Source organism: Muscardinus avellanarius (genome assembly GCF_963383645.1).
Source record: "Muscardinus avellanarius genome assembly, chromosome: 6".
NCBI lineage: Eukaryota > Metazoa > Chordata > Mammalia > Rodentia > Gliridae > Muscardinus > Muscardinus avellanarius.
The window spans coordinates 20,108,791-20,136,758 of NC_137791.1; the positions used below are offsets into that span (position 1 = coordinate 20,108,791).

The 27,968-nt window shown below is 42.1% G+C and overlaps 1 protein-coding gene across 2 annotated transcripts in view; it reads right to left on the minus strand.

The window, feature by feature from the left end:
- The window catches only part of NR3C2 (nuclear receptor subfamily 3 group C member 2), a gene marked incomplete at both ends in the record, with an annotated part of 355,651 nt that overhangs the window by 158,886 nt on the left and 168,797 nt on the right, over positions 1–27,968 (minus strand). For both annotated transcript variants that reach the window (XM_080697437.1, XM_080697436.1), the window contains one exon: positions 19,017–19,156. In XM_080697437.1, the coding sequence (XP_080553563.1) occupies positions 19,017–19,156 (140 nt within the window). The remainder of the gene's footprint in view (positions 1–19,016; positions 19,157–27,968) is intronic.

A 27,968-nucleotide genomic window follows, 5' to 3' on the forward strand; every position in this document is an offset into this window, starting at 1 on the left:
GACTTTCCCCCCTGGATTTCAAAGGAATTCACAGTACTTGCACCTGAGAACTTATATATACCACTTGAAGCCTCATTTATATAACTTTAACAAATAAGGATTTTCATGTAAAAGGCTTCCTTTAAACAAGATACACTTGAAAAGCTCAGACCAGCACTCCTGGCTAGCTCCTGGCTACCTGCTGTCAAAGAAACACACAGACACATTCAGAGATGCCAAACATAAAGCTGTTCCGATTCCTCCCGACGGCAGAGAGCACACTGAACACGTGAAATGCAGACTGTGTCGATTTCAACTTCAAGCCCAGTACAACCTCAGTGCCATTTTATTGAAGGAAAGTGCTATGTCATGACCACCATAATCCTGCCTCCCTGTACAAAGTCACTAGGCTAGGTTGGTTTTGAGGGCCAGGTCATCATTTACCTAAGAGAATGAGTTTTTATGACAGTAAAGGCTGGCTAATGTGTACCAACAGGGCCAGTCCACGCATAGGTGGGGTTGGCAGTTAACTCCGGACAGGACTATCGCTTTGACAGATGGTGCCTACGGTCCTGAGCTGGGACGTTTATTGACTCCAATGAGAAGAAAGCCATCAGTCAGCAGTCCCCTCTGGATTGTAGTTTCCATGTTGGCTTCTAAAGAGTCAGTTAAAGGTCTCGGGAGGAGAGGGGTATGCATTCCAGGCATTTTCAGAGGAAACCATTAGGAATGTGGTTTTTTTTTTTTTTAATGTGTTCAAACAATGTAAATCAGCAACCATTCAAGTTTGTAACCAAAGACACTGTCTCCTGCACATTTGTCCAACATGCTCCTTTGTAAGGTTGTGGGATTGGCTCTGAGCTCACACTCGTGGTCTGGGCCTAAGTTTTGTCACTTATTAACTGTGTGGTCTTGCCTAAGCCACTCAAGTGCAGCGTTTACCCATATGAAAGAACCCACCAGTATAAGCTGTTGTCGTGACTATACATAGATAAGTGAGAGCCTGTGTCAGTGGACACAGGCTCTCAGGAACGCCAAGACCATGGCAAGACCAGAACGTCATCCCTGGCTCCTGATTGGAATCTGGTTACCGAAGACCTGGTCTTGAAGGGAAAGGAACCGACTGTCTTCTATTTTGTTTTGTTCTTAAATCAATTATTGCATCCCATTCTCTTTTTTTATAAAAGATTCTTTTTTTAAAAAAAAATACTGTCATCTTAGGCCTGTGTGGGCAGAATTTTGGTAAAATTTAGTTTCAAGTTAGACTTTAAATGACTCCTTTTAAGAAAATTAGTTTGGGACTTCTAAAACTATTGCCTACACCTAAAACCACGCTGCGAATCTCATCTACAAAATAGTATTGCAGCTTTTAATGTCATCCATCACCCTATTTGATAATAAAACGGTGATTTGAACAATGGGAAAAGCTGTCTGACCTAGGTTTACATCCAATTTCAAATTTTCTCACCAGGGTTCAAAGCTGCCTGTTGTTGGTTTTAAAAATATATTTTATATTTAGTGCATGTGGAGACCGGCTGGGTGGTTTTAGGGTCTGACATACAAAACTACTGTTCCCCTGCCTGGCATTATATATACCATTCCACCAAATAATCACTTAAGAGCGTTGAGCACAGTATGTGGTATATGTCTAGTTTGACAGGGAATAAGGTAATGTGAACAGCTATTATTTATTTAATGTCTATTATGCGCCAAGTGCTTGGCATACATCGTTTCCAATTATAGAAACACCAAGATGAGCTAGGCATTACTTGATCTTAACCTCACAGCTAGGAATCAGGAGGTAGCCAGGTATCCTGCCCAAGAATCTATGGCCTGGAGTGTGTGACATCGTGAAATATGAGTTAAAAGTAAGGCCCACATACAATACTAGCTCTGTCCTTCACTCTGTGCCTGTAGACAAATGGTTTAATTTCTCTAATTTCCTCCTCAAAAATTAGGATATGGCTTAACTCCTACAGAAATGACACAGAAAGAAAAACACATAATCTCCATTTTTGTGCTTGGCTCACGGTAGCATTTAATACATGTTAACTATGACAAATACTATAAATAGTGACACTAGAATTTAAATGTGGTTTCCAAAGGTTATGATTCTCACTACTGAAGATGGTATATCTAAGCTGAATTGGGAAAATTACACTCTATCACCGAGTCTCCATTACAATTAAAATCAAGAAAAAGTACACTGTCAAACAAAACCTTTAAACATTAAACTTTATTTTATTAGACTGAGACTAAAACACTGTCTTCTATGGATTTAAGAGGAAATAGAATTAACTTCTACATTACACAAAACAGAATTATTTTATTATATGATCTTAAGAGAATAAGAAAAAGAATATGTATCCCATGATTTGTCTGTGTAATAATATAAGATACATCATTGCCTGGGATTAATTTCTCCTTGATTTCTTAAGAATCCTTTCGGTATGAATGAGCAATATGTATGTTCTAGAAATCTAAGCATAAGAGAATGGTCAATGTCTCCTAGCCAGATAAATGAAATAAAACCCTCTCCATGAGCCTATAGAAGGAGATCCCTATTTTTAAAAGAATGATCTACAATGGCAGCATGCCCGCCTCTCAGTCACACACCTCACTGCTTAATGACTCTTGCTTTAATAATTATTTTTCCCGAAACAACAAAACATCAAATCACCTAAATGAGTAGCAGAATAATGTCCTAAGGCAATTACTAAATAAAAAAATATAAAGCAAAAAGTGAAAAATGTCTACCAATGTTTCCACTTAAAATTAAAGATATTTTAGTAACTATAAAAATATTGAAGACAGGGTTATGGGTTTAAAATGTGTTTTAGAGCTGGGCGTGGTGGTGCACACTTGTAATCCCAGTGTCTGGGAGGCTGAGACCTGGAGGATCGTGGTTCGCAGACAGCCTCAGCTACTTAGTGAGGTCCTTTGCAACTCAGTGAGACCCGGTTTCAAAATAAAGAATAAAAAAAAAAAATAGGGCAGGGGGTGTAGCTCAGAGGTCGAATGCCCCTGGGTTCCATCCTCAGACCCGAAAAAGGAAATGTGTTTTAGTAACGGTAACATATCCACAAGTATCTGAAATCACAGTCTTCATTTGTTACTGGGTAATGAACACAGAGGCAGTCTACCTCCAAGCTCTACTTCCAGCTCTGTTTTATTTTTAATTTTGAAACAGGGTCTGGGTAAGTTACTGAGGCTCGTCTCAGACCTGCGATCATCCTGTTTCAGCCTCCCAAGTACTTCTTGAAGTCCAGTTAGTAACAGGACATTCAGAGAAACCCTAACTAGATATGTTAGGAGTATATTTAATTAACAAATTTAAAGGGAACATTTTTTCGAAGGATTATCTAAAACCATTTAATTAATAAGGGTATTTCTACAAGTATTTCTTAATCTACTCTCCTTGAAAAAGTCTTATGATTGTCTATTAACATTCTCTGTATTACTATTCCTTCTGAAAGTATTTCAGATCTCACCTGTAGTTAAAATAATAAAGGAAAAAAAGCAGTTAGTGTTTAAGTAATGTTTTGTGGTAAATTCAAAATAGAAAGCTCACTTTATTTTTCTACGAAAATGAAGAAAAAATTTTACAGTACACTTCTGATGGGTTCTCTCATGATAAGAAATACAATTTGCCCAGTTTTTTAAAGTAATTGTTTACATGCAAGAGTTTTGAGTTTATTTATTTATTTATGTATTTATGTATTTATGTATTTATTTGTTTATGGTGGTATTGGGAATGGAACCCAGGGGCATTCTACTTCCAAGTTATACCCCCAGCCCTATTTTGCATTCTTTATTTTGAAACAAGGTCTCTGATTTGCAGAGAGCCTCACTAAATAACTGAGGCGGGCCACAAACCGTGATCCTCCTGTTTCATCCTCCCAAATGCTGGAATTACAAGCCTGTACCGCCACACCCGGCTTCTGGTTTATTTTATAGAGCACATTTTAATGGCTCTAAAGAGGTTAATTTCTCCTCATGTGGCATTATATGGACTGCAACTTACTCTGATAAACCAAAATTAAAAAAAAAAAAAAAAGCTACCAGTATCTGAATACTTCCAATCTGAGTTCTGAGTTCCACAGTGAGAAATTTTATAAGGAAATTTTCCTGGCTGCCTTTGACTTTTGACTTTTGAACTATTTAATCCTGCTAACCTGATAACAAAGCTAATTCCTGTGCCTCAATATGATTACCATTTTACAGACAATGCTCAAAATATAGTTACTGGTTAAAAAAAAAAAATTGTGCACACCGCCAAGCAAGATCCGTGCACCATTTTGTTAATAGGAAAAGACCGCAGCAGACACCCGGCGCTGAGTACACAGCAAGCGCTCAACAGATGCTGCTGGACTGAATGGCCACCCTGGTTTCCGCTGGCGCTGGACCACAGCCACCAGAGCGCGCGTCTCCTTCCGTTTCCAATGGCTGCTTTATCTCATGCTGGCTCCAGCCCTGCTGGGAGCTAGCCTCCTCGTTTGTGTCCTCAGCACCTGCTCCTCTCTGGCCTCTCGACACTCTGAACCTGGCTTTTTCTGTTTCAGCGAGATTTGACCTCAGCTGCTCTGACAGCAGGTTCTATGAGATGCTGGTTGCATTAGGCAGAGGTCAGCTATTTTCGAAATTTCTAAGATGCAACACAAACAGACTGGATTTTAAGTATCACCAATTACAGCCCCTGAAGCTCTTCAAATAAATCCTAATTAGATGTGTCGGAAGCACATTCCATTTAAAAATCGAAAGGGAAGGTTGTGTAAAGGAATTTTTTTCATGTACTGTCATTTCTATAAAAATTTCAACTGTTCCCCTTTAAAGACAGATAAAATATCAGATTTCTATTTAATGACCATTAATAGTTTTTCATTTCTATTCGTTTTAAATGTAATTTCAGTTCATACTGGATAGTAAAAAGTAAACAAAACAATTAGTGTTTATGTAACCCTAGCAAAACTGAATTGTGGTGCCAGGTTACTAAGAAAATGTTATAGTGCGGGCCAGATAAAAAATATAATCAACCTAGACTAATTCTGAACTGGTTTTCCAATTAAGTTGTTCAACAGGAGTGGGAGGGGAGAGAATGCAATGTGTTTCAGAAATCTTGATAGAGTTAATTAAAGATAAAAACGGAAGTAAGAAGTAGTGATCTCCCCAATTGTTTCAGGTCTACAAAGAGCGTGGCTACTGTCTTTGCTTTTCTCTAATTCTTACTTTTTTTTCCTCCTTCAGATCAAATACTTAGCATGTGTATCAAGTAGCTACAGTTTAAATGTCCTGTGTTTTACTGAGAACCAGAGTATATAGTCTAAATTTCCGAAGAAAAGGAAAATGTTTTAAAATTGAAGATTTATAAAGCGATCCTTTACTGCTTCCAAAGTGGTTTAAATATGCCTATACAAATTCTTATCTTCCTAACTCTGAGACAGGCGACACTTTTATGATTTACTTTCTTTTGTTTATAGAAGAGGAAATAGACATTCATTTCTTTGCTCATTTCAGGGTAGGCCGTGCCTTTCCATATGCCTCTCCATAAAAATGATATTGGAATCTGTATTGGCGACACCATTATTATAAGGCTTCTTACTAGGGAAATTCCCATAGGAAGGATTCAAATTGTTGGGTAATGTGCAAGTAGCCTTTCAATAAAATCTTAGTAAGTAAGTTCTAGAAGGGTGGACTGAATCTCTAAAACCTAAGCACTAGTTCTTCTGAAGAAATGAAAATTGCTTTAATCCCAGCCACTAGAAAGATTAAGGCAGGAAGCTCACAAGTTGGAGGCCAGCCTGGACAAAGCAGTCCAGGGTGTGCATGCTGATGTACACACCCATGCATGCATGTACACACACACACACACACACACACACACACACACACTAAATAAAAATAACAAAGTATGCAAAAGGATCAAGAGGAAGGAGGAAGTAATTGGTTCTTTTCTGTTCTTTCCAAATTCTATAAGTTTGATTCCATTGAAATGAACAAAAGCAATTTAATAAAGCCGATAGTTTATAGTGGAGTATATAAGTATGAATTCATATCAAACTTCCAAAGTAAAAAAAAAAATAACCTCACACCATCTACTCCTCAGCTGCTTTGCTATAAATGACCTTTCAGTCCTTGACAGGTTATGATGCCCTTCTAGATTTGTATTATTTCGTCTTTTGCATTATTTCCTGTTTTTACTGTTAGAATAAACAAACCATTTTTATAAAGATGTATTGCATTGTCAAATGTCAGTGATTTCATGAAGGTAAAAGGCTCCACTGTGGACATTAAAGACTTTTTAGAGGTGTAGACTAAAGGTCTTATCCCTGAAGGAAAAACACATTCCATACTCGTAGGGATTCTTCATTGTGGTGTGTGACATAAGAGTTTGCTGTTAATTAGCAACATGGCACATGCCGGAAGGTGACGCTTTTGTAAATATGTTATAGTCCACAAATTCTAAGAGCTAGCATTTACTAAAGAGCCTCAAATAAAGCTGTTCTTGGGGCACAACTGGAACGCTCTACACTGTTCTGGGACAACTGTGAGCCTCGCTTCTTGGTGTCAATCTATTCTTCTTTCCTTGTGTTACTGGAAAGATATGAGTAGAGAAAATGAACATAAACACGTACATAGATGGTTTCATGACAACTGGGGCTGGTTTCTAATTCTTGCTCAAATGCAGAGTGCTCTGCCTTCTCTTTAGCTCCAGAAAGAGACTGAGGTAGGCAGAGCTCTGAATACAGTATACATTTAGTCTACATGTGTCTGCTTGAGTCTAGAATTAGCCTCTATCAGCTCTCCTTCCTGTCTAAGGAGTCAGGATGGGCAGTGGATAGAGATCACAAGGAGTAAGGCTGAAGGAAAATAATTATTATACGAGATAAACTCTTTAAGAGCAAAATATCATGTGGAAAATTTGGGGGATTTGAAAGACTGGAGTCTTTTCTTATTTGCAACAGAAATTTTGTCTTCCAAATCAGGAATAATTTCATATCATAGCCCTCGTTGGTGTTAAAAACTGCTAAAGTCAAGCCGGGCGTGGTGGCGCACGCTTGTAATCCCCGCGCTTGGGAGGCAGAGACAGGAGGATCGCGCAGGTTCGAAGCCAGCCGTGCTGGCGTAAGAGACCCTGTTTCAAAAATATAAAATAGGTCTGGGAGTGTAGCCCGGAGGCAGAAGGGCTTCCAGGAACCCCAGTACCACCAAAAAAAAAAAAAAAAAAAAAAACTGCTAAAGTCATCATTTAGTACCTCTGACATAAAAAATTATAGTGTCATACAATTCCCCACAGTGGGAACTGCCATGTTGGTTGGTGTCAGCCCAATACCTGTGCTAGGCTTCCCGTTTCCTTGTGTAACTTCTGTACACACCACCAAACAGCCACCACGGACACCTGTATGTCCAAGTCAGTCCCCTGGCCAGCTGCCAACACCCAACTATGACATTTCTTTACTTGAAAACCCTTAACAAAACATCACCAGGAAAAGAGTGAGCTTCTGTAGGACTCTGTCTCCCTGGAATTTTTTTTTTTTTTTTGGTGGTACTGGAGTTCCTGGAAACCCTTCTACCTCTGGGCTACACTCACAGACCTATTTTATTTGGAAACAGGGTCTCTTAAACCAGCACGGATAGCTTCGAACCTGCAAGATCCTCCTGTCTCCGCCTCCCAAGCACGGGGATTACAAGCATGGGCCACCACACTCGGCTTCTCCCTGGCTTTTGATTCCTACTTACCTGGGCAGCTTTATTTCTTTTGACAACTCGTCTTCACAGCTTTGACAATGCTAAATGCCATTATGCTGCCCTTTGCTTAAAGTGAGTGTTTCCCAAGTCTGACAAAGATCATCCTTCGCTGGAGCTTACACACCACCAAGTCCTGCCAACTCTTCTCTCTGACCTCTCCAATCAGGACCCTACTCGACTGGGTCATTCCACTTGTGGTCCTGCCCTTTTTACTTTCCTCATCCACAATCCTGCTCCGGCTGTCTTCAGCCTTCACAAGACCCAACGGACAAAGCAGCAAAGCCACTCTGGTTCCATTCTACTGCACAGAACTTGAGAAAAAGGCTCCCTGTAGTGTGTGTGTGTGTGTGTGTGTGTGTGTGTGTGTGTGTGTGTGTGTCCAGGAATTGAACCCAGGGGCATTCTCCCTCTGAGCTACAACCCCAGATGTTTTATTTTGAAAGGGTCTCACTAAGTTACAGAACACTGGCCTTGAACTTGTGATCCTCCTGTCTCAGACTCCCAAGTGTTGAAATTACAGGCATGCTCCACCGTGCTTGGCAAGACTTGCTACACTTACAAGAAGGGCTGATTTCTCATGCTAGTCCTAGGACCTGGACTCCAGGTCCGTTTAGTCTCTTTCTCCATCCCCTGAGGGCACAGATCTGCTCCAGCCAGGCCAGGCTTTGGTGAGACTGGGTTTGCTCATCTGGGTTTCCTCAGGCTCAAGTACCCAATTTTCTACTCTATCACCACCTCCTCTCCAAGTTAAAATAAATGTCTACCCATCCTTGTCCTTCTGGGGCTCTATTTTGGCATCTGATTGCAGTCAATTTAGCAATTTTCATTTCCTGATCATTCTCAAGAACACCAAATCGTGTCAGTTACATGATCCTAATTACACCACTAGAGCAGGTTCTGAGACAGCAGCTTCGTGTCCTTGACTCTTGAGTATATTTTGGGGCCACAAGGCATGAAGCAGATTCAAGGAGCTGAAGAGTCAGCCGCTCACAGCTCTGTGTTAGGAAGGCCGTGCTCTCGGTGGTCCTTTGAGTCCGAGAGGCTACATGTAATTTTTATCACACACAGGAAATGAAACACAGGAAGATAAAATTTTTAAATAAGGCTTTAAGATTAATATCAAGATGTTAAAAGAGGTACTTCGGGATGGTAATGGTAATTTTTTTTAAAAAAACATATGAAGTTCATTCCTTAAGAAAAAATGGGATACTGCTCAATTTCTTTTCCATCAGGGCAACAGAAATTCAAATTAGAGTTTCAACTTGGAATGGCAAAGAGTTAATTATTTAGAATATAGCAAGATAACCATTAAATTATAATGTGCTCTTCCAAAGTATTCTAAAGTCAGTGCTGTTGCTATACCTTTTGATGGGTAAAAATAGTTGGCGTCTGAGATGTAACTCTGAGAGGCAGGGAAGTCTGTGTGTTACGTATGTAGAGTCAAAAAGCCAGGACTATCTGGGTTCAAATCCCAGCTCGGTCACTTCCTCCTTAGGGGGTGACCTAGAACAAGCTGTTTACCTGACATGCCTCAGCAGACTGATGTCTAACATGAGAATAGGTAATGATTCTACCTATTTCACAAGTTTACTATTAGGATTAAAATGAGAAAATAAGGCCCTTGGTGTAATGAGAACAATGTAAGTGATAGCTAAATATTTACGTTTTTAGGAGCTGAAGGATCAGACCATTAAGCTTTGTTTAAAAGTCAGTGTTTTTCTTGTCACAACAGTTGCATAGAGAAAGTTCAAATTCAAAGACGTTACCTCTCCAAAGTCATAAAATATCAACTCAAAAGAGGCTATTTTGAGGCCTGTGGAGGCAGCTCAGTGGTTGAGCCTGGCTTAGCATGTGCAAGGCCTAAGCTGAATCCCTAGCAATCCCATCAACCCCCGGGGTAGGGGAAAGAGACTGTTACGAGGAATAACTGAGAAGACATGGGAGACTTGTACAGTGCCTGGCACCTAGCAAATGCATAATAAATGACAGCTATTGTAGCAGCAGTTGGTGAGCAGAAGAAGGCTTTTCTTCAACACCGATTCCCGAACACAAACCCAAGTATTCTCGTAGTGTCAAGGGTAGAGCTACTTCTTAAATCTCAGGTTACAGTTCAGGTGGAAAGAGCAGATTCATGAAAACTTTTTTACAAACAAGAAATTTGCTAGACTAGTTTTGCAACTAGTACTTGGAGAATCAGGGACTCGTGGAGTTTGAGTTGGCTGCTGGAAAGCTCTGAGTCAAACGTCTGGCCGCGGGACACACAGCCTCCATATCATCCCCATGCCTGGCTCTCTTCTGTCTTCTTTCTTGGTCTTATCTTCTGTTTCTCCCACTTCCTTTTCTTTTCCACTTGCTTTAAATTTCATTTTAACTCATGGGAATCTATGAGCTGCTTAGAATTTTTTTTTTTCTGGGCCAAGATGGGTTGTAAACAAACACATAAACACCAGGGAATAACTCTGAGAATTACTTCCTTTGCTCCTGATTTCTATTTTTCAAATATGTCACATGAAGTGCGCCTTGATTTAGAAGGGTAAGCTATAAGGAGCTCTCTGTGGATGATGCTAATTTTCCTCTGGCTCACACGTCCCTCTGTCAAATCATTTCCCAATAAATCACTTCAACTTATTTTCTCCTCCAGGAAAACAAATGTCAGGGAGACAAAAACCAGGGTGCCTCCCAGGCACAGGTGAGTTAGCCAAGAATCACCCTGCCTCGCCTAGTTCAGTTATCTTTGTGGTACTAGGGACTGAACCCAGGGGCATTCTACCTTCGAGCTATCACCCCAGCTTCATTTTATTTTTTATTTTGAAACAGGGTACTGCTGAATTGCTGAGGCTGGCCTCGAACCCGTAATCTTCCTGTCCCAGCCTTCCAAATCCCGGGATTCCAGGTGTGTGCCACTGTGCCCAGAGTCTTGGGGGCTCTTCCATCCTCTCAATACCTAACAATTCTGATCCAGTTCTATCTTGGGTCATCTCCTGCCTGAACAATGAAAACAGATACCAAACTTTCATGATAATTGGTGCATCCACTAGAGCCAGACCTGAATGCAAACACTCACTCACCACGCTGTTTTGCCCCAGGATGAATTCAGGCTCCTTCCTGGAGTCCAGGACCTGGTCCCAGCCCACCCATCTACCCTCGACTTTTACCCCCTTACACCTCAAGTTTTCCCCAGTGGAAACATGGAATTGTTTCCAGCACTCTGTGCAGACAGCTGTCCTTATCTCCTCTCCTCACTGGGTTTCCCATTTTAATCTTTCCACATTCAGTTTGGGGGTGCGATTCTTGGAGAAGCCTTCCGTCCCTGACCTTCCAGGGTGGCCTAAATGTCAGCGCTCTGTGTGTGTTCCCATAGCAACCGGCTGAAGGGGCCGCAAACATCTGGGCAAACATTTGCCATGAACATGAAATCTCCATGCTTATGTAAGGAAAAGTATTTGTAAAAATCAGAGATACAACCTACTGTGGGACATTTACAGTAAGTAATTAGAAAAAAAAATCACGCTAGCAATTTTAATTGCTGGTGAAAAGGGAAGCTCTCAACTCAGGCTTTAAAATATGAGAAAAGTACAGAACAGACCTCAGTGTCCTGCCTCTGAGGTAGCAAGTTCTGCAGAGGTGACCAGGTACCTGGGCACACATCAGCTTCCCGGGCGTGGCTCCTGGGAACTGACGGGCTGTGTCTTACCTTATTAAATGAAGACATCTGATAAACAGGCATTAAATTATTTCCTTACTTTATCATTGCTTTCATTTTATATTGCCAGTTATGAGGGAAAGCTATATTGGAATTGTTGCAGAGCACCATCCTGACTTACAGCCACTCGGAGTGATACAGCTGTCTATCTCTCTGGCCCCCAAGAACCTCCTGGGCTTGCTCACACTCTATTTTACTCATGAGCAACCCCATGACAGACAGCACCGATGGGGACAACTTGGGTTTAAGACGTGATGTGACACTGTCCTCTCAATCGATTCAGTTCACTCATTAATTTTAGAGAAGCAGAGAAAATCGACTATTAATCAACTATAACATCTCCTTAAAAGCATTTCGCCTTCCGAATAGTCAGCTGATAAGTTTAAAGCTTTCTGGCCTGCCTGCTGTGACCCACAGGTCAAAGGGACAGAATGAGAGACATAGGCGTTCACAGGCTTGTTTGTCTTGATTTAGTTGATTTAGTGCATATTTGGAAAACCCTCTGATTATCCTGCAATTATACTTCGAAGCGACTTCATTTCAAGAAATAGACTTATTCAGTGTCTCCTTCAAGGAAGACACCTTGAGAGTGGACATTGATATTTTAGGATCTGGCCGACCTTATCAAGATGGGGACTCTTCAGCCTAACACATCTGCTTATAAAATATAAATCCAGTTGACTTTGCATAATAATAAGCCTTCTTCCTCTTTCACAGTCCTATAACTATTCGATGATTTGTGGTAGCTCTGTCTTCCAGACACTGCTCATATACTGTGTATCTCAAAAGGAAATTAGGTTGTAAAACAGTGTGCTGAGTCTAGGCAGCTCTGTTCATTGAGGGAACGCCACGTAAAATACACAGATGAGATGAAATAACCACATTTTATAGCTGGAGCCAGACTGAGATAGTAAAAACTCACACTAGAATTAGAAATTACAGATTGGAAGTCAAAAGGCCCACATGAATTCTTAGACCAGTTCCATTGATAATTTACCTATCTGGAGTCAGTCATCGTACCTTGATTGCTCTTATGCCACAAAGGTACATTTATGGGTACACTCAAGACATTTATTTGGTGACTACTTAGTATCTACAGCCTTGCTAGGTTCTCCAGATAAGGCCTTATTTTCCCCTAAAGGTTTCAAACAGAGGAGCCAAAAGTCCTGTTGGTGGCTTTCGATATCCCCTGACTGTGTGACTCTCAAAGGTGGCAACGTCAGCCGCAGAAGCTCATTATGGGCAGAATACCTCGACAGTCCAGAAGACATGGGGAAAGCCCATTTGGAAATGTCCACAGACTATCCCCTCCCTCTTAGACCCTTTGAGAACTACCAGTCTTGAAGGATCTTATCATCTCTAGAGGCAAAAATCATAAATTACAGGACAAAAGGAAGATTATAAAGATAAAGGTAGGGCTAAAACATGAAGAGCTGCCAGTGTATTCTACCATTTGCACTGTGGGGACATTACCAGGAAGTATCAGCAGATGTTCTTGGAGTAGTAATGACCTCATATTTTGATGCCGCTTTGCAATTTATAAGATCTGCACATATACTGTTTTACCGTGCGATTTTTCACAAAAAGGTTAAGGGAGGACAATGTTTCATTTCCCATTTGTAGACAAAGAAACTGAGGCCCGGACAAGCTAAACAATTTGCCTGAACCTCCCACCTAGATAGTGATATTCACAATTGAATAAGGTCTTCTGTTAGAAGAATAACCTAAAGCAATTACCTAGAATAACCAAAGCAATTCTGAGCAATAAAACCATGCTAAAGGAATCATAATACCTGATCTCAAATTATACTATAGAGCCATAGTAACAAAACCAGCACAGTATTGGCACAAAACAGACATATAAATTAATGGAATAGATGATACAGAAACAAACCCCCATACTTATAACCAGTAGATTTTTGAAAAAGGTACCAAAAACATACACTGGAGAAACAACAGGAAACTGACTAGCCATATGTAGGAAAATGAAATTAGATCTCTCTTTCTTGCCCTGCAAAAAAACTGAAATCAAGAAGGACCAAAGATCTAGAAATTATACCCAAAAATTTGGAATTACCAGGAAAAATTCATAGTACTTACTGTCCAACATAAAAGAACTGGGAGAATGCCTCTAAATAAAACCCCTAATGCTCAAGAAATCAAGACTTAATCAATTAGATGTCACCAAATTAAGAGGTTTCTAGGCAGCAAAGGAAATCATCAAGAATCTAAAGACAGAGCTTACAAAATGGGAGACAAAATTTTGCCAGCTACTCCTCTGCTAGACGATTAATAACTAGACCATATAAAGAACTAAAAAAATACTAAAAATGGGCAAGTGGACTGAATAGACATTCTCAAAGGAAGAAACACAATTGGTCAGTAAGTATAAAAATGTTCAATATTATTAGCAACTAGGGAAATGAAAATCAAAACTCCACTACGATTCCATCCAACACCAATTAGAATGGCGATCATCAGGAAAATGAACAGTAACAAATGTAGGTGAGGATGTGGGAAATAAGAGCTCTTACGCACTGCTGGCAGAACTGTACATTACAACCTCCATGAAGATCATCATGGAGGCTCCAAAAATAACTAGGCATGAAGCAACCAAATTACCCAACTATACCACTCCTCAGTATCCTTCCAAAAATCTTAAAGTCAGAATACCAAAGCAATACGCGCGTATCCGTGTTTGTAGAAGCACAATTCACAATAGCTAAATTATGGAAGCAACTCAGGTATCTGTCGATAGGTGAGCGGTTAAAAAAACTGCATTATATACACACAATGGAATTCTGCTCAGACATTGAGAAGAACGAAATTATGTAACTTGCAGAAAAGTGGATGAAACTAGAGATTATACTGAGATCAGCAGTTCAGGATTGATGGCAAGGGTCTTGTGTTTTCCGTTATATACGGAAGCTAGAGAGAAAAGAGGAAACACGGGGACTTTAATGTGTAAGGACACCTGTGAAATAGTGGAAAAGGCTTAGGGGAGGGTAAAAAGGAGAACTGAGGAAGGACACAGTTCAGATAATAATATGGCGATATCTGAAGGTATTACTATCAATTTCACTGACATGTATAGGGAGGGGTAGAGTGGGATGCAGAGAGAAATACACCAAGAAATGTGTTCATAAATGTTTTTATCACATCGAACCTATGATGCATAACTGCAATGCATTAATAAAAGTATTTTAAAAAAATAGGTCTTGCTGGGCGTGGTGGCGCACGCTTGTAATCCCCGCACCTGGGAGACGGAGACAGGAGGATCATGCAGGTTCGAAGCCAGCCTTGCTGGCTTAAGAGACCCTGTTTCCAAATAAAATATAAAAAATAGGTCTGGGAGTGTTTCCAGGAACCCCAGTACCACCACCAAAAAAAAAAAAAGGTCTCATGACTCTAAAGCCAGTTTTTACCACAAGGGAGAAATCAAGTTTAAAAAATGGATATGCATATTCCTTTTCTTTTTAAGGACAGAAAGGTCCAGAAAACCTTCAGGGCAAGTAAGCGACTCAAAATTTAAAATAAAATTATAAACCTCCATTTGCAAGGCGCAGTAACAGGGCTATTAACCAAAGCTTTGGCAAATCAGGTAATATAGTAAGAGTTTTAAGTGTCTTTATATAACATTAAATACATAAATCCTATTAAACAGAACACAAAGAATGTAATTTATAGTTTTTTGGCATGTTGGTGGTTTTGAGGATTAAACTCAGGGGCATTCCACCTCAGAGCTATACCCTTAGCCCTATTTTTATCATTTATTTATTTTCATTGGTGCATTATAGTCCCACGTCATAATGTAGTTCATGGCAATTTTATTTTTTATTTTGAAACAGGGTCTCACTAAGTTGTAGAGGGGCCCCCGCTAAGTTGCTGAGGCTGGTCTCTAGCCTGTGATCGTCCTATCTCAGCCTCCCAAGTGCTGGGATTACAAGTGTGCCCAGGCCATGGCGCCTCCTGTCTGCTCCCTGTGAGCTACGCCAGGCTCCAACTGACTCCCGTCCTCTCGGCTCCCTCCTCCACTGCTGCCTGGAAAATGCTGCTCTTGTAAGAAGGAGCTTAAGGACACCAACGAAAACCAGAAAATATATTTAGCAACTCTTCAATATGCAAACACACACACACATGTATGTCATATTGTACCTACAGTCACAAATATGCACACATGCCCTGAGTGCCAAACAATGCCTCCGAGAGGCTTACGTTGCTTCTTTATTATGACCGTGGGCATGCCTGGACTAACCCAGAGAGGGGAATCTTCTCGAATTTCAGAACTCATATGGCAAAAAGGAGAGAAAGGACTATGGGATTTAGGTTTCACAAACTATACATCAGGTCTAGGCTTGGGGTAGTAATGTTTGGCCTTTTGGAACCCATGGCTTGACTAGGTTTGATTTTAAATGTCTTCATCTTACAAATAGGAATAAAAAATAAACTGACATGCCATAATTTTGTGAATGAGTTGCTTCAAACCATAGAGTGTTATAAAAAGTCTTGAATTATTTGCTCAAAAATTCAAAGACAGCCTTTTTTATCCAATACTTATTTTCTCTTTCATTCTATTTCCCATGCTCACAAAGACACACAGTAGACAACACAGTAAACAAACATAAAATCTACAAATATAAAAACAAAGAGGTCTTCCCTCACATGAAGCTTGTATTTTAAATCTACAGCCTTGCTTCAGGGCAGATGAATACTGAAACTCAACTTCCCAAATAAGTAAGGAATAACCCTTATTACTAGATGTTGTAAAAGGTACCCAGTGAGCTACCAGTGAAGGAAAACGATGTACTAGGGTTGAGGCTCTTCCCCACTTATTTATACCTGACTTACAAAAACAATCCTTTCTTCGGGTACTTCCACAAAAATCACTTAAAATAACATAAACTAAGAACTTCAAGGAAACCTCTGGCTTCAGGGGGAATAGCAATCGTCTCGAGTAAAGATGGGAACAAACGCTGGCGAGGACGTGGGGAGGAGAGACTTGTCTACACTGTCGGTGGCCTTGTGAGCTAGGCCGTCCACTATGGAAGTCACTGTGGGGGCTCCTCAAAGGAAATACTTGGGGACTATTTCTTCTAGAATCACAGTGGCTCTAGAAAGAGCCAAAACGTGTCTCTGACACGAAGCAGGTGAGCCGGCATCCCCCCTTCTCCTTGGTCCTTCAACTCTGCACAGCGCTTGCTCTGGTCACTAATGAGGGAGCCTGGGAAGGCAAGTTCTTGCGCTAGAGGTTCACAGTGGCCTTGGGAAGGTGCCAGAAGTCAATCTCAGCTACTTATCTTCTACTGAGTCAACCATGTTGCCCAGGCAAGAGAGAAAGCTGCAAAAGCCTTAAAAATGGATTGACTTAGTCGGGCGTGGTGGTGCATGCTTGTAATCCCAGCATTTGGGAGGCTGAGACCAGAGGATTGCAGGTCGGAGGCCAACCTCAGCAACTGTGAGGCCCTCCGCAACATAGAGTGAGACCCTGTTGCAAAATAAAGAATAAAATAGGGCTGGGGGTGTAGCTCAGAGGTAGAATGCCCCCTGGGTTCAATCCTCAGTACCATAAGAAAAAAAAATGGACTGTCCTCAGGACTCTACAGACTTCTATTTGCAACTTTTTGAACATTGGCCTCTATGACAGAAGACATCGTTTCCCTAGGGGAAACTCCCTGCGCCAAGCCAAGCTCAGATGGCTTAGGTGGTGCGGCTCCAGCTGGAATTAGCCTGTCTTGACTCAGTGCCCCCCACCACCAGAGGGACTGATATAGACACGTGGGCCAAGTTCAGCCTGCAGCGGCTCCATCAGGGACTTCTAAAGGAACTGCTAGGAAGAGCAGCCCCCTTTGAACAGCAGCCTGGTGAGTGTGCATGCGAGTAGAGCCATGACATAGCCACACCACGCAGGGAGGGGCGAGTGCTGATGACCTGGCCGAGGCCAGGGCACCGGAGCCAAGCCTGTGCTGGGACTTTCCAGCACGCAGGCCAGCGAATGTCCACAGGCACTTCAACTGCTTTGTGTTGAATTTGCTGTCACCTGGAATCCAGAGCCCATATCCTGGGAAAGAATTACTGAACTCCTGACTACCAAGTCAATGTTGTGGTTGGGGACTCTTAAAAAAAAAAAAAAAAAAAAAGAAGCATGCAATACCATTTAAGCAATGCAGAAATCAATTGCAGAGGCAAAGGAATGATTATTTAGTTAGCTTTTTCATCTGAGACCTAAGGAATCTACCTTGTCTCTCATAAAACAAAGGTGAACCATTCAAGTTATTTTAAATCTCTTAAGCCCAATTCATGACTCAGAAATAAACTTAGGGGTCTTCATGTGGAGCTTGGCACAGTAATACTTCAAGGAAGAGCACAAATCCTACACATTCAGACCGTTTTCAACAGCAATAAAACATATAGCGTAAGTCTGATGTCCATCAATGGCTTACTGAGGGTAGGAGAAAGCAAAATCAATTATTTCTGCTTAAGAAGTACAATTACTTGAGCTGGGCTAGGTGTGGCAGTGCATGCCTATAATCCCAGTACTTGGGAGGCTGAGACAGGAGGATCTCAGGTTTGAGCCCAGCCTCAGCACCTTGGCAAGACCCTAACCAACTTAGTGAGACCCTGTTCAAAATAAAAAGTAAAATAGGGCTGGGGGTATAACTCAGAGGTAGGTAGACCACCACTGCACCCTGCACCACTAGGTTCAATCCCCACCAACACACACACACACACACACACACACACACACACACACACACACACTTACTTTCTTACTTGGACAGAAGCAAAAGCTAGCTAAAGTCCAGAGAATAAACCTCAGTCAAATATTTCACTTAAGTCAGGCCTGGTGGCACACACTAATAATCCTAGTACTTGGGAGATTGAGACAGGAGGAGCATAGGTTCAAAGCCAGCCTCTGCAACTTAACAAGACCCTGTTTCAAAGTAAAATCATAAAACAGGGCTGGGGGAAGCTTAGAGATAAAATGCTCATGGGTTCAATAATTCCCAGTAACACACACAAAAAAAACAAACGAAAACAAAGCCAACTTTTTTCACCTACTTATTTGGAAACCTTTAAAGGTAGGGCTCAAAAGGGTGCCCGGAGTCTGAATACTTTATACATGAAATGATTCTCTATGAAACACAATTAAAAGTGCCAAAATGGACTCCCATACGAATGTCTGAATTCACCACAAACATACACAGAATCTCAGAGAAGGCAGAAGATGCCACACTACTCTCTGCGCATCTAGGAAAAATGGGATTCCAGATGGTGCATATTAAATTCACAATGACCCAGGACTCTTTTTCTAAGTCTCCCTGAGAAAACAAACTCAAACTGCACAAACGACACAGCCTTTTACCCTTGTTGATCTCTGCTTGCAGTTTCAAACTGTGCCCATTAAACGCTGCTCAGGGGGAAAATCTCCGGGGGTAGTTCTTAGATAAGGCATCATTACTATTCATTATGGACAGATTACATCAAAAATATTTTTTGAAGAATTTTTCAGTAACGCTGAAGGGCTAAGTGCGCGGTGAGCCGACGGCCCCCGAGAATGTGTCAGAGGGACACACACAGGAACATTTACCTTCCACTGCTCTCTTGAAGAAGACTTTGCAGCTGCCGCAGGTCACCACCCCGTAGTGGCATCCCGAAGCCTCGTCCCCACACACCAAACATATTTTGGAAGGTCTTGAGGATCCAGTGGAAACACTTCGTAAAGTAGAGCTGGGGAAAAGAAACTGAGATTGAAATAACAGCAGGGCGAAGGCATGGGTGACCCCCTGTTCAGCTTCACTCCAAACCTGCCGACAGGCACAGTCCCCCCTCCCCATGAGAATTCAGGGCACCGTGGTCATGTCCTGTGTGCTCGGCACGCAGGAAGGTAAAGCCCATCAGAGACAAGTGCCACTTCTCAGCCCTGAGAGAGGGATGATCAAGTGGAAATCTTTTCCCCTCCTTTTTGAGTACATTTACTAAAACAAACACATAAACAAACCCAAGTCACCATGATTGGCAGTACCAAAAAGCATCTTGAAGAATCTTGGACCAATACATCACCGTGGTATTTGCTGTTCTTTGTTTTGGTTTGGGCATCAAAGAGCTAGTATGCTACTTTTTAACACTCTTTATTCAAACTCTCATTCTCTATCTTAATTATACCAGATTTAAAAAAAACTTCCCTGTCCAAAACAATCCACTAATTAAATATTTTTTTGCCTTAATTACCAGCAATCCCATTTCTTCAAACCCCTGCAATTTCTGTTATGCTATACAGATATAGTCTATTTATTACATTTTATTTCCTAATTTGGAGAGACACCACTGATACCAAACCAAAGAGCCATATATGGTAAATATCTCAGGTATCTTCCAAGGTTAGTAAAAAGAATTCTGGCCTAGTGGTTTTTTTTTTTTTTGAGGGAAAAGTAACCTTTTAAGCAACAACCTGCTTGAATCCTTAATCTTTAAGGAGAATCTACTCAAGAGATTTTACACATTACAGTGTTAGTTAAAATGGGCATGCTACCAACCACTTGTTTTAAATTCTAAGAAGGAATTCTATTCTGGTCAGAGTTCAGATATGTACTGCACATGCAAAGGCACTGTCATCTCCATTCATGGTTCAGGCGCACGCACACTGCGTATCATCCCACAGGTTTTGTGCAAGGCACTAAGAAAATACATTAAGTTGTAAACATTTTTTAAATAATTTTAAAATACTTTAAAAATCCAGTCTCTGCCACAAAGCTGGTGGGGACAGAAACTGCCCCAGTCGGAGGCTGCTGCAGGGAAACAGGGTCGCACAATGTGGGCTCAGCCCTCTATCCTGGGAAGGGTAGAAAAATGGAGTCACCAAACACTTGAGCTAACGTGATAGTTCCACTGTGTTCTGAAGCGTGACTAGGTGACAGCCAAACAAAAGCGCAGAGGAAGCCGGGTGTGGCCCGGATCGGAAAAGCAGGGGTGGGACATGTCCAGAAAACTTTGGCTTGAGTCGTACGTCACCCTGCTGTCAACGCAGTCATGGAAAACCGCTCACGGAAAAGAGGTGCTAAGAAAGTCTACTGCGGGCCCAAGCGGTTATGTCATGGTGCCGACTGCTCTGCTTCTCAAAACACGGTCAAATAGACATGTAATGTTATATTTTCCAAAAAAACAAAAATGATTTTAAGTCCTTTGAACTCCCCTCTCACCAAAAATAGCTGAAGGGACAAACGACTCCGCCGCTCAGAGCACTGTACCGTGACTGCCTTTCTAGCAAATGACTTCTTAAACCAAGGGCCGCAACAATGTTCTCCCGACTCGTTTCTCCTCCTGAGAAAAGTGCTCTTTATTATTTTTATTACTGTCCTTTGACTTCTTTATGGCATTCAAAACATTCCATTTCAGCACCAGTAACTTCTTCCATGTATCAGCAGGTAAAACTCCATCCACGCTCAGGCCGGCACATCCTGCGCTTTGCAGGGAAACGCCGCCACTTTGTAAATATTTAGGATGTGACCTCAAGTCATCATTAAGATGTAATTGTTTTTTCACAATGAGACACATACATGGGCTTTGGTCTTGGTCCCCAAACTTACTGGTCTCTTAGCTTTCGTCTTCAGAATGCTCAGTCCACACTTACTTTCTCAGTGGTCTCATCTCATCTCTTGGTTTTAAATATCATCAATATGCTTGGGGTTGTCGAATGATAACCTCCAGGCCAGAACCTTCCCCGGAACTCAGGCCTATCTATCCAATGGCCTACTTGGCATTTGGGTGTCTACTTGGGTGTCTACCCTTTTTGCGCCTCTCAACCTGCTCATCTTCTAGACTTTGCTGTCTACTAATGGCCACGCTTAAGGGTTGCCCTGTGCCCCACCGACACTCAAAGCTTGAAGTCCTAGGCCCTAGAGTGCCTCAGAATGCAGCCCTGTTTGGGAATGAGCCTTTTGAAGGTATAACTAGTTAAAGTGAGGTCATACTGGAGCAGGGTGGGCCCCTAATTTAATCTGACTGATGTCCTTATAAAAAGAGAAAACTGGCACACGGAGACCAAGAACAGGAGAAAGGCAAGTGTAGATGGAGGCTGAGATCAGAAGATGGGATCCAGAAGCCAAGCAACACCAACAATTGCTGGCAGACCAGCAGAACTGAGGAGAGGAGTTTGGAACTTATTCTCCTTCACGGCTCTGAGAAGCAGCCAACCCTGCCAACACCCTGATCTTGGACTTCAGAACTGGGAGGCAAACAGTATCTGTAGTGTGGACCACCCAGCTTGTGATATTTTGTTACAGCAGTCCTAGCAAACTAATTCAACTCCTCTTGCTTTCCATTTATTAAGGCCAGAACCCTATACTAGTCCCCTAACCTCCTATCTCACACAATGCGTCCAATCTGCTAAACTCAGAATTCACTGTAGGTCCCCTTCTCCCACACGCCCCTCTGGCACCATGCTAGTCCAAGTTGCCAGCACCCTGCAGCTGGGGTTGTGCACACGTTCCTAGCTGAACTTTACGTTTCTCTTTGCCCCCATCCCCTCTGTAGAACAACGATCTGTACTCACCCTGATCTCTTTGCTCAAAACCATCCAAGGGGTTCCTTGACACTTGGTGCCCAGGTTTAACACATGAGCACTACTGGGCCGCCATCTGGCCTCTCCCTTGCCCCCCCCCCTCTTGTCTTCTCTACTTGAATGCTGTTGAGCTCCTTGCCAGCCCTCAAACATACCAGACAGGATCTGACACTGTCAAGCTGTCCCATCCTCACCTAGAAGATTCTCCAGGTCTCTTTCTCAGCCAGGCCTTCCCTAACAGCCCTTATAGGAAACACCCCTCCCCAAGCATTCCTTATCCCTACTGTCAATTTTCTTCTTTAATAGCTTATGTTACTATCTAACGTTTATCTCTCTTTGGTCTGTTTCATCTCATCCACACCAGGTTGAGTCCGGCTAGAATTTGCATCTATGTTATTCTCTGTCCCCCAGGCCAAGGACAGTACCTGACAGACGGTAGGTGCCTACTTAGGATTTGGAGAGTAAGTGTCCCAAAGGCCCATGACCTGTGCTGTTGGACCTTTAAAAGGAAGAGTCTAATGAGAGGAAGTTAGGTCACAGGGGTGGCTCCTGGGAAGGGAACTTGGGACCCCAGTGTCCTCTTCTCTCTCTGCTTCTGCTATGAGGAGAACAGGCCCAGAGCAACGTGGCCAAGCACAAGTGGAGTGGGTGGAATGAAACTTCTGAAGCCATGAGCCAAAACTAACCATTTCTTTCTAGTTAGGTTATTATCTCAGGTATTTTGTCACAGCTACAGAAAGCTAACACAGCTTCCAGTCGTCAGCTGAGTAAGTGACTGGACCCCTGGAACCTTCATGAAAGCCCACCATGCCAGCATTCTGAGGTTCTGCTACAGGCCTCAGGTAAAGGGATGTGATTTGGTTTTAATCTCCTGGAGGGCAACAAGCACATTACTTAACTAAATTGAGACATCGAAGTCAAAGTTGACACGAAACAGATGCATTGTAAAATACAGAGTAAAACAATACATTTCTAAGCTCCCAGATCAGAGCCGGCGTCGATCCTTTTTCCTTCACGTTCACCAACGTCTTCTTTCCATGACCCGTGCCTGGAGGTGCCTTTCAGTGTCTCCGCTCATCCCATCTCTACAAGGCCTCAGCTACTTCTCAAGCTCTTTCTCATCTTCTTGATCACTAACTTCATAGTTCTCCCTTTGGGCTTCATTTCTACACCATCCCTTAAAGATCTCATGATCTACCGAAGCTTCAAACAGCTCTCTGGGTGAAAGACTTCCTAGATCTCTATAACCAGGCCACCCCCTCTCTCCTAATCCAATCTTATCTTTTCCCCTCTCTATATAACACCCCTATGTTCTATCAGCTTAAGCATACCATGTTGTAAATTGTACTTACTTTTTCTTTTCGTCCAGATTTGATGTTCTAGAAGGTATTGCCATCTGCTAACTACCCAGCCTCTAGCCCTGTGCAACTGCCCTCCCCCACCCATGAGGAGTATGTTCCAAGACCTCAGTGGATGCTCGAAACTCCTCACTATACTGTGTAGTGTTGACCCTCTCTATATCATGTTTCCCCCTGTATGTCCTGCAGCCTTGCTCCACAGCACCAGAGTTAATCTTTCTTCTCATGCCTGTGCCCTACAATCTCATTAGTATCACTATGCTTGTGCTTCGGGGCCATCGTTAAGCAAAACAAGGGTTACTTGAATAAGAAGGTCACTGCTATACAAGGACACCTGATCTGATAACCAGGGTGAGATTACCTAGTAACTAACAGGAGGGTGTGGTATACAATGTGGATACACTGAACAAATGACTGATTCTCCTTCCAGGCAGGAGAGAAAAGGACCTAACATATCATCATTTCAGAACAGGATGCAATGTGAACTTATGAACTGTTTACTACTGGGGTTTTCCAACTAATATTTTCAGACCATGGGAGACTGAAGCCACGGAGAGCAAAGCCACACATAAGCGGGGCTTACCATACTCCTCAGGTATCCAGTGTCATCAGTTACCAAGTCCTGTTTACTTCAGCTTTGCACACTCCCGGTTCTTCTGTGCACTCCACTCTTGGTACTGCCGATCCAAGTCTTAGTTACTTTCTAAGGTTTCCTCCCTATCTCTGGCCTCTCCTCCCTCTAATTCCTTCAACAGTGACTGACAATTGAATCTGATGACACAGAGTTCTGATTCTATTATGCCTGTGCTCAGAGATGTTCAACTATCCTCACTGAGGACCACTATAAATGAAAACCTTAGTAGGACACTGAAGTCCCTCTCCCTGTGGTCAGCCTTCTCCATCAGGGTCTCTCCATGCCTCATGCTGAGCACATGCCAACATGCTGGCAGAGGTGTCTGGTCAACCACCCACCTTTTCAGATCTGAGCATTTCCATTCGTGGAAGCCCTATTCATCCTTAAAGGGCCTGATCACCTACTAGCAGACCACCCCCTCTAAAATCTTTACTTTTGTAAACCCCTCTCCTTCAGCAGATACCACGCTCGCCCTTATACTGCTGACCTGTGCACCGATGCCAATCCCTGGAGGACAAAACCCTTATCGTAAAGATCTCTGTGCTCCCGCTGCCTTCAGCCCTGGGTTGGTACTATTTATTGAATGAATGAAATCACACTCATAATCTCATTGCACAGTAAGCATGAATTTACAGAGGGCAATTTTACAGAAGGTAAATTAATGAGGCCAAGGTTATAGGTTCAATTCCCACACGGTTCATTTAGCTTTGCACAGAGCAGGGGGGAAAAAAACCCAGGGACAGGCTATTCTCAAAAGCTCAGCCAGCTGTCTCACAAACATATGCATTATTACACAAGAGCCAGGCCAGAAAGTGTGGCTAGTTATGAGAACTCTAGTCTTTAACAGTACCGAATCCTGGACCTCTGACACTGAAAGATGGAAGATGGTTGGGAGGTCAGGCAGCCCACAGTAAGGAATTCATTTCTATATAAAACAAGAGAGGACAGGAAGAAGAGAGGATCGGGGAGGGGCAGACCTTGAATTCACTCCGTAGACACTGAGGGTGTTATCAAAACACAAAGCACATGTAGTGATTTGTAGGTCATAAATCACCTTTAAGGTATACTCTACTAGTTTCTGTATAGGATGTGAGGACCAAACCACAGGGCCACACATGCAGGGGTCAAAGATGGGGACGAAGGCTGTTAGGAGGCCTGGGTTCGGTTCTAGCTCCACCTTTCCTGGTGAGACCTTAGCAGAACTACTCCCTTCTTTGAGGCACATTCTCACCATAAACAATGAAAATTGGACCAGTAATCTCTAAGTTCCCATTCAAGATAGCATCTTAAGATGCAGAGGTGTAAAAGACGATAGGATGGTCATCATGACCACATTCAATCCCAATTTTCAGCTCAAAATAAAGACAGTATATTATACACAGTAAATAACCAGTTTGATCCGGGTCAAGCATAAAAAACGTTTAAAAAGTTCTTTATAGATCTACTAATGATTTGGCACTTAAAATCTTTTCTTGCATCTGTAGGGGCATATACACACCAATTTTGGCTAAAATTCCTGTACACATGTATGCATTAAATGTCATTTTGCCCCCTAAAAACCATTTTAATGTTGGTGAGCTGGAAAAACTACTAAACTAACTCCTCAGACTGGCCATTTTTTGTCTTGGTAATCAAAGAAACATTGTTCACAGAAAGAAGTTTATCATTAACAGACAAAGGTGGCTCTTAGGACTGCATGGGAATGCTAAAATATTATAAAGCAGAAATGAGTGAACATTATATTCCCATTTATAAAGACAGTGTCTCTCTTAGGAAAACACCAGGAAGCTGGGACCATTTTCAGTCCCAAACATAATAGTTCTGATGGCCCACTAGAGAGACTGAAAAGATTAATCAAAGGTTCATACTGATTTTGGTGACAGTAGCCAATCATCAGAAACACTTATAGGGCTTTTTCCCCCAGAGGGCTGGAGGCTTAGGGAGAAGCGGTAAGAAACTGTGCAAGAAAAAAAAAAAAATCACCGTTACTGATCAAAACAAAACTGGAGAAATGGGCTCAGTGAGAATTGATAAGGCCCCATGTCACTCCAGAAATTACCATATGTAAAACTGTCTTTTCCAACTTCCCTGTAATTACCTACCAAAGCATACCACTTCCAGTGATCAGAAACTGTTCATATAAAAACAAAAATACTGCCTTGTTTCTTCAACTCACTCGTTATTAATTTAACAAACCTATCTTTTGAGCTACCATTTAATCAGATATAAGTTTCCACTACCGCTGCCCGCCACCTGCTAGGGTTTTCTTCCCAGGCACAATCAAATCAGGCATTCATTCAGCGGCTACAGGCTGAGAACCTGGAGGACTACGGAAAGAATAATTCGGCAAACGTCCTTACATACTGATCTCAACGTGCTGGTGTGTGTAAGTAAATCAGGCATGAGCTCAACTATTTACCCAAAGTCAGCTTTCAAATGCCCCATGTTCTAGGCACTTAGGAAAACAAGAGAAAATCGGTATTCTCGTGGAGTTTCTACTGCACCAGGGAAGGGGCACTTCCACAGTAAACAAATAACTTCACACCCTGGCAAGTACCAGGAAAGAAATGAAAGAGACCGAGCCCGGGTGGGGAGTTGGAAGAAGAGGATTCTTTAGATGAGGTAGCTTCAGAAGGCCTCTTTCAGGGAGATGACCAGCCAGCCAAGAGCAAATGCCAAGTGAATGTAAAGGGCATGTGCAAAGGCCCCAGGGTAGGAATGGAGGCCACACTTCTGCCAGACAAAATAAAGGCAAGGTGGTGGAAATGCAGACAAGGGGGCAGAGAGACAGGAGGTGGCAGGACATGAGGGCTACGAAAAAGGTGGGGCTGGACCTCATGGTCTGGAAGGTGATGGTGAAGGGCTGGCACATCGCTCCGAGGGCCACCAGGAGCTGTGGGACACTGGAGGGTTTTGAGGGAAGAGCAACATGATTGCATTAACATATAAAAGCCTTAGTCCACCTGTTGCAAGAGGACAGGGTGAGGGAGTGGATGGCCTTGGAGTGTCAAGGGCATCTAGAGGCTGCTCTGCTTTGAATTTGTGTAAGGATGTACAACACTGATCATCAACAGCAGAACATTTAAAAAAATATGTATAAATATTTGAAAAGCACTACTATAAGAGTCATATTGTTTATTTACTGTTCAGGCAGATTTTTGGGTGCAGATGGATTTGAGTATTTCTTTAACAATTCTGGCCCCTCTGGTTGAATGTGCGTGTCGGCTGCAAATAGCCACGTTAGATCATGAAAATAAATCTATTCTGAGGTTCAAACATATATTATTTTATGTAAAGAACACTAAATCTAAGAACCATTAGGTTTTAGAGAACACTCGATATTTTAAAAATGTACATCACAAACGTAATCAACCTTTAACAAATAGTACTGACATCCTTCTTTGTGCTCACACATAAAATGGGTGAAAAAGAAACCTTGTTTTGCCGACTATTCCTTTTGTTTTGAAAAGCTTATATTTGGAGTCACAATATTTAGCCCAAAGTAACTCACTTAGTTTCCTATTATTTAAGCGAGAATATTTGGGAATGGCTTTTGCGGTGTACTTTCTTTTGTGGCATTATCTTTGGTAATAAATGAGTCATTCATGTTTTGGGGAATAAATTCATGGCTAAATAAGGTTCATCCTCCTAAGCCACGATTCAAACCACACTATAGACAGGAATTAAAGAGGAATGTACAGCTTACCACCTGAACCGTGTGAGGCTACCGCCAAAGTTACCTTGCCCCGGGAACATTCGAGAACATGAATGCCTTGGAAAATAAACTTTAAAGCACAGTCATGACCAACAAGTTGCTTCTAACTTATTTCGTTTATGGAGTGGTGGATGGGGCAAGGGAAACGAAAAGTCTAGATAATGTCAAAACGCACTGGCATCCAGAACCCAATGAAACTCACTCCATGGAGAAATGAGGAAACTGGCACAATTCCCGAGGATAACACTGGATTAAGCAGGTGAAACCTGAGAGGC